Source organism: Siphateles boraxobius, unplaced genomic scaffold (genome assembly GCF_051911475.1).
Source record: "Siphateles boraxobius isolate OS27281-9 unplaced genomic scaffold, OSU_SipBor_1 77, whole genome shotgun sequence".
Lineage (NCBI taxonomy): Eukaryota > Metazoa > Chordata > Actinopteri > Cypriniformes > Leuciscidae > Siphateles > Siphateles boraxobius.
This window is the reverse complement of record NW_027509205.1, coordinates 21,281,373-21,295,567: the sequence shown is the minus strand read 5'-3', so window position 1 is coordinate 21,295,567 and position 14,195 is coordinate 21,281,373. Positions and strand designations below refer to the sequence as shown.

At 34.2% G+C, this 14,195-nt stretch overlaps 1 protein-coding gene across 1 annotated transcript; it reads right to left on the bottom strand.

Annotated features, from left to right (window-relative positions):
- Nucleotides 1-6,492: 6,492 nt before the first annotated feature.
- LOC143725558 (uncharacterized) lies at nt 6,493-13,884 on the bottom strand. Its single transcript, XM_077218045.1, has 5 exons — nt 13,706-13,884; nt 10,445-10,759; nt 9,393-9,541; nt 7,297-7,342; nt 6,493-7,166 (listed from the first exon to the last, which is right to left on the bottom strand). Exons 2-5 carry the CDS (start codon nt 10,662-10,664, stop codon nt 7,075-7,077), a joined length of 507 nt encoding a protein of 168 aa, XP_077074160.1. The 5' UTR covers nt 10,665-10,759; nt 13,706-13,884; the 3' UTR covers nt 6,493-7,074.
- Nucleotides 13,885-14,195: the final 311 nt, after the last annotated feature.

Genomic DNA, 14,195 nt, shown 5'->3' with positions numbered 1-14,195 from the left:
ACACCGTGGTCATTGGATGGTCACGTGATCACGTTTTTTTTTCTGAGTCGACTCCGATTCCAGACTCGCACCGAAGGATTCAATGGAATCGACTCAATTTACTTTAAGTCAAACCAGGGTCGGCATATAAGATTACAAGATACAATACACGAAGCCTAATACCTTTAAAACAACACACCTTAAGGACTGGCCAGTTTAGAGATGACGTTGTTGTTGCCAATACTACCTAATTTTAAAGAGGGAAACTACACGAGAAAGCCATGTTCGAATATTATTTCAGAGTTAAATAAACGAGAGAGAATGTAATGTAGGCTATTGTTAAATTAATTAATCTAAAATGTAGGATGAGGGCGATAAGTGCATTGTCAAAAAAGCTGCTTGGACAGCAGAGTTAAAAAGAATATCTAGTGTAAATACAATAATGTAGACATTTATTAATGTTAGTGATTAGTTAAATCAACACAAATTAGGATACATTGGTAAAAAAAAATGTATAACCGATGAAACCACATGGTACGTACCCTATATAGCTAATTAACATTTATATCCCTGTCTCTCGACTCTTTAACATTAACTTTTTGATACAATATTCTGGGACCAATGCGAACCGAACCAACCGAAACCATTACGAATCTTTTGTTTCGAATCAGTTGTCCGGAGCGCGTATCAAACTGCCAAAGTCACGTGGTTTCAGTGAAAGAGTATCATTACGTCATTGTTTCGAAATTTCAATGGTTCACCGCTGGGGGGCGATGATCTCTGTGAACCTGCTGTGAACCCATGAATCATGATGAGTCACTGAGATCGCCCCCCAGCGGACGATGTCGGCAACCTCCCCGTCTCTCTCTTGAAACCATATGGACGTAGTGTCCGTGACGTCACCCGTAGGTTTCTGAAGAGTGCTTTTGAAGCCTAAAGTAAAGGGAGCATTTATTCGATCTAGACTTAAATGGTTAGAAAAAGGGGAAAAAAATACAAAATATTTTTTTGGCCTTGAAAAAAGAAACAGTGATTTTGCCTCAGTCTCAAAACTAATGATTAACAACAAAATAGTAGATAATTCTTTAGATATTTCAGAATATGTTTCTCAGTTTTTTAGTAATTTGTATTCTTCCACAATGGCTACTTCCAATATTGATGTTTTTTTAAATAACTTTATGAGTGATACCAAAAAAATAGATCAGAACTTCCAAAATGTGTGTGATAAAGAAATAGTTATTGAGGAGTTGAGAGAGTGCATTAACTTGCTAAAAAATAACAAATCTCCAGGCAATGACGGGCTAACAGGAGAGTTTTATAAGACATTTTCTAAAGAACTTTCACCCTTTTTATTATTAGTATTTATAGAAGCTATAGAAAAAGGTGAATTGCCTGCTTCATTAAAACAAGGGGTTATGATTCCCAAACCTAGCAAGGCAAGTTACTTATTGAAAATTGGAGGCCTATTAGTTTGCTTAATAATGACAGTAAGTTGTTTGCAATGATTTTTGCTAGAAGAATGAAACCAGGTTTAGATCAAATAATTGATATGGAACAGTCTGGTTTTATGCAAGGCCGTCATATTAGGAATAATATTAGACTAATCTTAGATATGGTAGACTATAATAATTTTATTGAAGATGATAGTTTTATTTTATTTATTGATTTTTATAAAGCATTTGATACTGTAAATCATGATTTTATTTTCAAAGTTATTAAATTGTTAGGTTTTGGAGATGTATTTTCGAAAGCAGTCAAAACATTGTACAATGGCTGTAATAGTTCTGTCAAACTTGCATTTGGTACTTCACAAAGGTTTGATATTCATCGTGGCATCAGGCAAGGATGCCCCCTCTCTCCTTCTTTATTTTTGTTGGTCAACCAGGTTTTGGCAATGCATGTAAAAAGAAATAAGTATAATGGTATCACAGCTTTAGGATTAGAATTTAAACTTAGCCAGTTTGCTGATGACACTGCAATTTTTTTGAAAAACAAATTCGAGGTACCAAAAATAATTCGATGTATTGAGGCATTCACTGCTGTATCTGGCCTTAAAATGAATTGTGATAAATCTGTATTGTTTCCCCTTAAAGATTGCTCCTCTACAGAAATAGAGAACATCCCAGTTAAACACCAATTAACATATCTAGGTATAGTAATTTGTAAAAATGAAAAACAAAGGAGTCAGTTAAATTTTGAACCAATTATTGAGAGAACAAAAAATAAATTTAATTGGGGGTTAATGAGGGATATATCAATAATTGGGAGGGTATTATTGTCAAAGGCGGAAGGTATATCTAGATCAGTATATACATCTTTATCATTAGATGTGCCTCCTAAGGTGATTAAGGAATTAGATAAGATACTTTATGACTTCATATGGAGAAAAAAAACACATTATTTAAAAAAGGAGGTAATATGTAACACCAAAGAACAAGGGGGACTTGAGGTTTTAGATTATAATACACTTAATGACACTTTTAAAATTAAATGGTTGATAGAGTTTTTGAAGAATAGAGAAAGTCTTTGGAACGTATTTCCAAATTATATATTTAATACTCTTGGAGGCATAGATTTTTTGTTGAAATGTAATTTTTCTGCTGACAAAATTCCTGTAAAATTGGCCAGTTTTCACAGACAAGCCCTGCTAGCATGGAAATTGGTATTTAAACACAATTTTTCACCACACAACTATTTCATATGGAATAATAAAGACATACTTTTTAAAAACAAATCACTAGTCTATCACACTTGGTTCAATGAAGGGATTATATTAGTAAGACAATTGGTTAATTCCAACGGATATTTGTTATCATATACTGAATTTCTACAAAAATTTAAATTACCAGTTAAACCAAGAGAGTTTGCTATTGTTCTTGACGCGATTCCAAAGAGTGTGATTTTACTCTTAAAAAACGCTGATTCAGTGGAAATCAACATGGACAATATTTGTGGTAAAATTTTCATTGATAATGTTGATGTTTTACAACAAAAATGTAGCAATATGATTATAAGGAAGGCTCTTGGTTCTGTGTCTTTTCCTGCAGCAAGATTCTTTTGGTCTTCTTTATTTGGTGATATCTCTTGGGTTAAAGCATGGAAATTACCAAATAAGTTTTGTGTCAATAACAAAATTAAGGAAGTGTCTTACAAAATACTTCACAGAATTTATCCTGCTAAACATGTTTTGGAAAGATTTAATCTTAATATTTCGTATACTTGTGAATTTTGTGCACTAGAGAAAGAAACAATTTTGCATCTGTTTTTTCACTGTATTTATTCAAGATTATTTTGGAAAGATTTAGAAACCTTTATTAATAGAAAACTGAAGTGTATGATGGAAATTTGTGTTTTTGATGTGTTTTTTTATACTCAGAAAGACAATTTGGAATGTAAAGAACAGCATATTATACAGTTATTTATTTTATTAGGAAAATACCATATACATAAAAAGAAGTGGGCTCAAGGTAAACCAAATTTTCCACATTTTATAAATGACTTTAAATTATATGTACATCTTTTGGAACAAACTAAAAACAAAAAAGCAATGAAAACATGCAATGCTTTGAAAACACTGGATTTTATGTAAAAAAATAATAATATTATTTTTTATTATTTATTATTATTATTATTTATTTTTTTCTTCTTTTTTTTTTGGCAGTTAATGTAATGTTGTGAATATGTGATACCTCTGTTCTTGTGGCATTGAATAATAATAAAAAAAATAAAAAACTTGGGGATTTACGATTACTCCAGAGCACTCGTAGATCTACGATGATTTTCAAGTGCTACTTAAGTTATGATGCTTTTGGGAAACATACCGTAATATTTTTACGATCTTCTTAGGCGTACGATGCTTTAGGGAAACGCAGCCCATGAGTAATCGTAAATCCCCAAGTGCATCGTAAGAAGTTATGAGGTCCTTTATTCAAGTGCAATGTAATTATAGGGTTTTGATTGTACACTTTATTATACGTTTTTTGTTTAATGAATGTATAAATATAATTAAAAAGGGAAGTTTTTTTTAATCTAATAATTTTAATCAAAAATAAATGAATGAATAAAAATAAGAAATAAAATATGTAATCTTTGTGGATGTAATGTGGGAAATATGCTTCATAGACTGGGGAAAATAAAATAAATATCTGTGACTTGCTGACGCGCATTTATTTCAGACATTATGTCAGGGCCTTCCCTGTAGGTGCGTTATATAAACGTGTCTTGATTGCTAATCCACATCTGATGACGATTATTAGGTTAAATGTTCAGGATACGATTCCATAAAAAGTTTTATTTTAGCACTTCGCAAACGAACAGCGACTCTTAAAGTGACAATTCACCCAACAATGAAAATTAGCCCATGATTTACTCACCCTGAAGTCATCCTAGGTGTATATGACATTCTTCTCTCAGACGAATACAATCAGAGTATTCGATTGTAAATGACGATAGTAAATTCGATTGTAAATGACGATAGTAAATTCGATTGTAAATGACGAATGACGAAACGCGATCATTGTGCGTCAATTGTTATATAATTAATTCTGCAGTCTTATTATTCTTTCTTTAATGTTCATTATAGTTACTCCAAGTAACACCCTTAATTTACAAGTGTAATATGGGGTTTAGAGTGTTATTTCGCGATTAAAGAGTACCAGTTTATTCTATATTGAATGTGTTAGTTTCCATCAATGCGCTAATGGCGTCATCTTGTGGCAAACCGAGAATGGCTATTCTATTTATTTGCCTTTACCTGTATTAAAGGCTCCAAATTGTTGTTAAATTCATATCTATAAAGATGATTATCATACAACTACTACACAAACAAACATGTTCATGTGAAATGTTGTCTCATGCAATTTGATTTTATGAGACAACATTTCACATTAACATGTTCGTGTAGTAAAAGTAAATTTGAAGTTCTACTTAATCTTGGAGTTTGGCGACTTTAAAACGTATAGGGTTTAGTGAATAAAGGTAAAACAGGCTGGTTCCTTCACATTTGAAAAAAAAAATCCACTTTCAGTTGTTGTTTAGAAGTAATATTTTGAAGATGATATTAAAATAAGACTATAAAATTGCTTTTTGTTTAGAAATTATGTTTTTTTTAAAGTTGTTATTAATTTCATGAAATTTAATTTCAAATGTGTACTCAAGCTAAAAACTTTGATAATACAAATTGAAGAACTAAGTTGGTAGTACATTTCTACAGTACACACACACACACACACACACACACACACACACACACACACACACACACACACACACACACACACACACACACACACACACACACGGTGTAATGATGTAACATACAGATTTAATTTAACAGATTTCAATGATTTGTTTACCTTTATAAACAAGTCAACAAACTCCAAGATTAAGTAGAACTTAAAAGTTCTGTGTACTACCTCAAAAAACAAACTTGTTCATGTGAAATGTTGTCTCATGCAATTTGATTTCATGAACATCATATTAACTGAAATATTTATTCGTCTTTTCATTTCTCGTTATTCCATTCGAAATAAGAAATGTAATGATCAAAAAGCACACACACCGTGTACCTCATCTTTCAGCCTAATTCATGAAGTATTTTAATCACCATGAGCACATTTTCTTTCATGTTTAAACAAACAAAATATTAACAATTTATTTCTTTCTTCATTCTCACAAAGAATTGGGAAGAGGAAGAGAGTGGAGATTGCTCAACTGAGGTAAAAAACAAAACAATATAATGGTTTATTTTAGTATGATATAAGATTGCCATATTGTTGAATAAAATGCATCACTTTCAGGATGAGTGGAGGACGTGGAAACAGCATTTGAGTAGGAAATATGAGTGAAATGTGCAAAACAATGCTTGAAAATAACAGAATTGAAACAGATCTGGCTCTTTTTTAATCACCTATTCTATCTGGCCTTTACAATGTTGTCAATGAATTGCACCTGAAAGCTGGAAGAAAAAACATGTTCTTTGCATGGCATTATGGTTTGGAAGGTCATTACCAAATGTTCACTCCAGTCATAACAGTGTACTCCATTATACACATCGGGTAGTGTGGCTGTTTTGGCCAAATTACTAAATTCAGACCAATTATTTTCCCCTCTTTTATAAAGACTGCATGTAAGCATATCCTAACATAAATCATAATGTATTGATCTGATTGAAGATCTGCTGTAGAAGCTTTTGTTCATCTCTGATACATCAAACCTGCAATCTCAGTATGGTAAAATCTGTATAACTGTACTTCTTAAAACGATTAAAAATACTGATTATTAGCATCAATACCAGCATACAAGTTCAAATACGAATTCAATCTGTATTACTTCGTCATATATACTTTTAAATATAAACAAATTCGTACAGCATCAATAAATGTGGTCATATTAAACTGTACATACAATAAATGAATGTGTATTATTAGACTATTATTATAATGTGTATTATTTATGATATATTTCAGTGATGTGAAGTTTAACCAGTCAGAAAACACCAGTCAACGCTGTGGAAAAGTGTTAAAAAAGATATATTTATTCTGGAAATATAGTGATGGACATTGAGTCTCTCATCATACAGCATCATCTGATCAACAGACAACATATATGACCACAGCATATTGACTGATCAATTCATATTGCACACAAAACCGGAAAGCACTTGTGACAATATCTAGCTACAGTGCGTCTGACGCTACGAGGCACTTGGGTTTAAAAAGACACAGTTGTTCAAAAAAAAGAAAGAAAGAAAGAAAAAATAGTATCTGACAGCAGCTTCATTGGCTACATTCATTTAAGCTTGAGGACTGTATGCGATTGAAATATGATCTAAATAAAGGAGATCATGGCATACAAATTTTTAGTAGTCTACCAATATCAGGCAAATTTCTGAACCAATTTTGGTACCATTGCAAAACCCCCTTTTTTTACATTTAAAAATTAAATAGGTTATTTTTAATGCTATGGATGACAATAAATATTTAATTTATAGATTAAAGCTTTAGTATGTAGCCTTCAAATACTGTTCAGTTAAGTTGAACAACATGAGGGTGAGTTAATACTGACAGAATTTTCATTTTTGGGTGAACTATCCCTTTAAGACACAAGAGCTTCTGCATTTTCTCCACAGCCGTTCATGGCGACGGCTACACAACCACCACAATTGTTTTTTTGTTGAGACTCTGGATCTGTATAGAAAACAATAAAACTGTCATTAGTGAGGAACAACATGGCAAAAGTGAAATATCCTCTATGGAAAAAGTCATGTGATGCAACAAAAGCCCTGAAAAGACAACAGAGAAGTGAAGAGCTTCATACCTGGAGACAGCAGGAGTTTCTTCTTCTTCTTCTTCTTCTTACTCTTCTGAAAGTCAACACAAAAACACAATGTAAATAAAACAAAAGGTGCCGTTTACAGTTGCAACTGTATAAAAACCATGCAGGAACATCTGCTATTTGCACTGTAGATCTAAAGTGGAATAATTCCATCCACTGTCTAAACATGTTAAATCATCTAAATCAAAACCATGTATGTTAGTCAAATCACCTTTATTTTTTATTATGTTGTAAGTATAGACATTTTTTCAAAGCAGCTTTACAATATAAAACAGGAGTTAGGGCTGGTTCACAGGACGCATTGTCTAGAGATGCGTTTTTTTAAAAGTTGAATTTAACTTCAGCGCTGTGTTTTTAGTTTGTTTTAGTTTCAGAATTATTTACGCAAATAATAACTAAGCTAATGAAAGCGTAGGAGCCATAAGTCTGTAATTTTGTCTGTACTATTGTCTGTACCCCCCGTGTGGTAAGGGGAAAGAATTGCACCCCTTTTGGGGACTTCCTGAAGGTAGCCATCTTAAACAGGAAGTGATGTGGCAAGGGAGACAGTTTTTTGACCTACATTACACCACACTGCTTGTTGTGGAGGCTAGAGTTTTGTCTAAGTTTTCACCTTTTTGTTACAATAAAGTTCAAGTCATGGAAAAACAGATGTAGCGTCAAACATACTTTCCCTCACGGAAGTGGCTCGAGGAGGAAAGGAAGCCACTACAGAAAGAATCATAGATCCTCTTTTTAATTATTAATTCATCATTGTCATTAGGATATGCATCAAAAACTTTCAATCTGGCCATATTAAGCCTCTTATAAAAAAATAAAAAAAGATGCTTAAAAAGCTCTAAGAAAGTCAGCACCAGTGCTAGTCAAATTCCACGGTTCTCTATAACAATATTAGTACCATAGCAAAAACTATTGTACCTGCTTTAAAATTATTTTTCATTTAACTATAGTAGTCAACATTTGAAGTGGATCAAAACCTTTCAAAGTTATACATGAATTTGGAAGTGCCATTCTTGTCTTGGATCAAAAAAATTAATCAAAGTTGTCCTACTTCAAATGTTGAATACTGTATTTGAAAATGAATTTTTAATGCTATTAATAGTTACAAATAAATACATTAAAACTATAGCCTTCAAATACTGTTCTGGGGTGTGTTTCCCGTACAATGACGTAACCACTGGTGGACGAAGTACACATACCACGTACTTGAGTTAAAGTAAAGATACTCAAGGTAAAATATTACTCAAGTAAAAGTCGAATTGCTGCCTTTAAACATTCACTTGCGTAAAAGTACAAAAGTATTTGCCTTCAAATGTACTTAAGTATCCATACTATGATTTATTTATGGCTATAATGTCCTATTATAATTTGTCACAAGACTCTTGCTTAACTCCGTCTACGTGAAGACTAATGTCACTCTTGGCACACCAATCTATTAACAAAATTGCATTAGTTAGTCAGATATAGATATTTATTTAGATGTGTATATTTTTACTGTATACATTTTTCTCAAGCGTCTATGATCATAATTATTAACATCCTAAAGTTATGATATATTCACATAAACCTGGACAACGCCATTAAATAATACACACACGCTGCTCTCTGCCCCGCTTAAAATCATTGGCAAAGCGATTTGTTTAGAACTATTGAGAGCTATACGAATCACATGACCGCGCGGCGGCGAGATCACTATGATTTTTATTGTTGTTAATATTTCATAAAGTATGTAACGTAAGATTTAAGGAGTTTTATCAGTAAGTGTGACGAAGCATTTTCTGTGACAGCTCCAACTCTCTGTGCAAATATCTGTGCAAGCGCTCGATAAAGAGCGTCAAAGATGTTATTCAACAACTGTACTGCGCATGTGTTGAACTCGACCAACTGCGGATTAACATACTCTGAAAGCTGTGCGGACACGAATGTGCGTGAGACGCGTCCAGATGTGGAAATTGAAGTATACCCGGGCCTTTAGTGATACAGAAGTGCTCAGGAGGACAACTAAACTGTCCTGGGTTTAGCAGCAACTTTACTAGAACATATCCATTGATAAAAGAATAAATGTAAGTAATACTTGCCCTCCTGAGTTTCCAGAAGCAAACGCCCCCCGAGACGACAATAATCAGAGAAATGACTATAACTATAACTATCCATCGTAGTTCAGAGGAGCGGAGAGGTTTTGGGCTGGAGGAGGAGTGTGGAGGAGCTGTGGAGGAAACTGATGCTTCTGGAAGATACAGCAGGAACAGAGACAATTAGAGGATTATAAACTGCAAGTGAAACGGCTTCTATCAACTTTAAACATTACTGACCAATCCTACTTTAGCAAATGTTACAATCTGCCAAACTATCAGACAAGCTTTTCTTTTCTAATCAAAGCCAAATGAGGATTTGGGGCAATCCAAGGGCAAATTGGATTCAAGGGCAAATTATCGAAGAAATAGTGCAATACAAACAATATTTTTTCTCCTTTTTCCAAATCTGTAAATTAGGGATGCACCGATATTTTTTCCAAAACCAATCCGATACCCATAATACTGAATATCGTCCAACACAGATCAGATACCGATTTTTTTTTTTTTGATCATCATGTAGAATATCTATACTTGTGTGTGTGGAACTGATGATTAATCTTTTATGTGTTAAACACAATACACTAAATATCCACTATTATTATATTTCTCAGTAAAAGCACATACTCCATTTGTGCTGTAACAACGATTCGAGACACATATAATGGATAATAATGTGAGGTATAAGTTTAGCAAACCGTGACTAAATTAGATACTTTTTTTATTGTACACATTTTTAAAATCGTGTGAAATTACACACAGTATTAGACTTGAATCAGTTGTGTCTGACCGGCAAAAATCCCTACTTCATGCTGTGGATCAAACAATGTGACACACCTGAGTCTTTACATCAGTAACAACGCCTAAATTGTTATAACTTACAATCTTTTTCAGGATTTCGTGAGAAGCATTTGCCCGTTTCAAGTAAATGTAAAGTAAGAATTTTAGTGAGTTAATAAGACTTAATAAGCACAGTTATGACCATTAATATGGTCTCTCTCATAATCTTGATTTTGGTACATTACAGGCAAACAGATTTATAAAAGTAATATACTCACGGTTTACAACAAGTGTAGCATTCACATAAAACACTTTATTATCAGTGATGACTTGTGCTGTATAGAGGCCTGAGCTGGAGCTGTTCACTTTCACAAGAGTCAAGGACAGATTTCCTCCTTTAACTTGCACATGTTCAGATGATTCACAGATGGGAACAGTGTCAGGGGAACAGTACTGTGCAAGCAGAAGTTTTCCCTGGTGTTCTCCAAACATTATCATCACTTCATCGACTCTCTCCAGTCCAGTTTTGAAGGGTATGGAAACATTTTGTCCCTCCGTTGCCTCCAACTTGGACCCAGCAACGTGCACAGCGCCTGTTTGGAAAGAAAGATACAAAGGAATAAATAACTTTACTTTGTTTTCCAGGCTTTTGTCTTATGTATCCCAACAGCTTCTAAGGTAGAAGTACCATCATTGGTTTCCATTGGTATTCTTTTTTTTTTTAAATAACATGATTCACATGTGATATTTTGACATATAATTTTTCTATAGTAATACTGCATGTTTGAGACTACAAAATTCATAGATACTAAAGTGAATTGTTTTGTTCTTGCCGATAAAATGATTGCAAATCAGGATCACTGTTAAGTCCTTCCGCCTAGGATAGAGATGTAACAAAATAACTAAAAATTATTTAGCTTGTTTGAGCTCCCGTATCTTGTCCCACTACTCTTCAGTCCACAATTTTTACAAAGCAACTACAAAGGCTTCTTTGGAAAAAGTAAAATAGATTCATACAAAAAGTAATTTTAAGCGAAGCAATATAGCTCAAAAGACGGCTAAAGCCAAAATAACAAGTTCATACAGTGGTTTATCAAATCAAAGTTAATCAAAAAGAAAATGGCAACCAAACCACGGTCCTTAAACCCAAATCAGGAAATCGCAGGCAAATGATGCAATACAGAATAAGCCCCTTACAAACTGATAACACAACATCACATAATGCTCACCACAACACAAACAAAATGTCAACGAGTGTGTACATCTCCAGTTGTTTTTAAATGTAGACCAACATGCAAGAAGGTTACAGTGGTAACAGTACAGTACACTTTATAAACTTATCTGTGGGAGAAGGTGTGTCTGGAGAACTAATATATTGTAAAAATAAAAATATTTTATTTACATCATGTCTTTGACTTGTATTCATTATGTAGACTATTTAAACCAAGAAATAATCAGAAACTGCTGCAGTTGTATACCATTTTATTTTTATTTAAACTTTATTAGACTGTAGATAAAAATAAAAAATTATGAAGATATTTTTTAAATGAAGATATTTTTTAAATGAAAAGTTATTTTTTAAGGGAAGAAAGAAAAGGAAAGAAAACAACTCAAAGAACTATGAAGTAAGAATGTATCATAATGCCTTTGAACTATGTGCAAATAATATTTTGTTTTACTGAAAGGCTTCAAGAAAAGCCGGTTGCCCCTTTCATTAAATTAATTTACAATATGCACACATTCGTTCTCAATATGACAGCGTGCCATCTGTGTTACTGTTCTTATGCAAATGTAGGGTCACTTTAGTACTGTATAACGTTAACGTTACAGTATCACCTTAGTAAAAAAAATGCATCGATGCTCACTCACTAACGTTACGTTCCCTTAACAGAGATTCTGAAGCATGAAACAAAATCACACGAGCCTATTCAATGATAGTTTAACTCTGACGGGACGAGAGTGGCACACAACACCGGTAATGTCGGATTTTATCGGTAACGTTACTACGGTCTTAGTTAGCACTTATTTAGCACCGTTTAATAACGGGTTTCGTTTCCATTCCCTATTATGTCCACAGAATTGCCCACCTACCTGTAGTAGCGATAAAGATCCAGACTATGGGGAACATCTTTTGTAAAGGAAAATTTTCAAATCATAAGGCCCAAAGAATACTTAAGTGTGGAAGCAAACGCTAGCGATAGAGTGCCTTCACTGTAACGTTACAGCTTTAATGGCGCATGTCTCACAGCCACTCCCTCTACAAGATGGAGCTAAAAGGTCCTGAACCTAGCCATGATTCCGATTGGTCCGCGCAGCCGCTTTTTCGTCATTGCACGACGACATGACCAATCAGGGTTTGTTTTGTTCAACAACGTCAGCCAATATCTGATTCGGTTGACAAACGGAGGACGGCCAAAAAAACAAAACACACCCACGCCAACAATAGGTTTCAGTTATTTTTAAAGCAACAACCAAATATTCATTACGAATTCTGCAAGACAAACTAATTTTATAGGTAAGTCTAAATTTAGTGATGGCAATTTCATAACACTTCAAACCTTTACGAATCTTTTGTCCCGAATCAATAGGCTTGTTCGACTTGAACCGGCGCTGCACAGACCGATCGGTTGATGACATCAAAGTACCGCGAGAGCGATTAGAGAGCAGACGGCTCCTTATGCTTTTGAATCGCTCTCGCGGTACTTTGATGTCATCAACCGATCGGTCTGCGCAGCGCCGGTTCAAGTCGAACAAGCCTATTGGTTCGGAGCGTGTATCAAACTGCCAGAGTCACGTGATTTCCGTGAACGAAGCTTCATGATGTCATAACTGTTTCGAAACATTTCAATGGTTCGCCGCTGGGGCGATGATCTCCGTCAACCCATGAATCACGAGTCAATGAACAAGTGTGGGTTTTACCTGATCTCTGATCAGTTTTATACATTTGCAGACTTTTAATTAGACATTAGTATATTTAAAAAGAATAATGGTAGTTAATGGTCTCTTATTGGACTTTTTAACCGAACCATTCAAAACAAACCCTGACAATTGATAAAAGAACATAGACACGTGATAATATTTTTAGATGATTAAATACTTGCATTTGATATGTTTTACTTTAAATTTTTAAAAAATTGCAATAGGTTTGTACGAGGGGTTTTATGCATGTTTTGTTTGGTGTTTTGTTGCATTTACACTGTTCTGACCGCTAGGGGTAGCTACCAGTGGAGACCATAGGTGGAGACTGGTCGGATTGAAGCCTGAAGCTACGACACAATAGACGACAGCACATTTGCTTCAACTGTTTCAGTTTCACGAAGCCTCGATCTGCCCGCCACTATCTAAATTCCGAGTTATAAAATAAATGCTATTTTATATCACATTAAAACGTCATTATATGTTGTATAGGCTAAATGTATTAAACAACGCAATGTGTTAACAGTTAAATATACAGTATGTTAGTCTAACATATACAGTCATATCTAGGTTAGATCTAATTAACAGATTCATACTCTAAGATGTGAATATATTTTACTTACTTGTGACAGCGAGGAAGGTTGGAAAAACCAGCTCATCGTTTCTGTTCTTGCGAAATGGCGCACTGGTCGTGTTGCTTTATAAAGGCTTAGTCCAAACCCCCACATAACGAAACAGCCTGAGCACCTCCCCCTCCTACTGGCGAATTGGCTGCTACTCGGGGAACTTAGTTTCATTTCTTTTTTTTCTGCTTGGTTAACTGCTTTGTGAGGGGAGGAGGTGTGAGTGTGTTATTTTTTCACAGTCTGTGGTTTGGTACTGGCTGCAGAACTTGCAGAAGGTCGCTTTGTGGGTGACGTGACTAACAAGATATGTGCACCAGTGTTACACATATTAGCAATGCAACCAAATGAAAGAACGGAACTGAACTTTCACACGCAATTACACTCAAATTCCAGTGTTTTTTGTAAGTTGTAGATACTTCGCATCGTATATTCAGTTGAACAGCATTAAAGAGGGCAAATGTTGTCATTCAACTGAACTGTGTAGGCT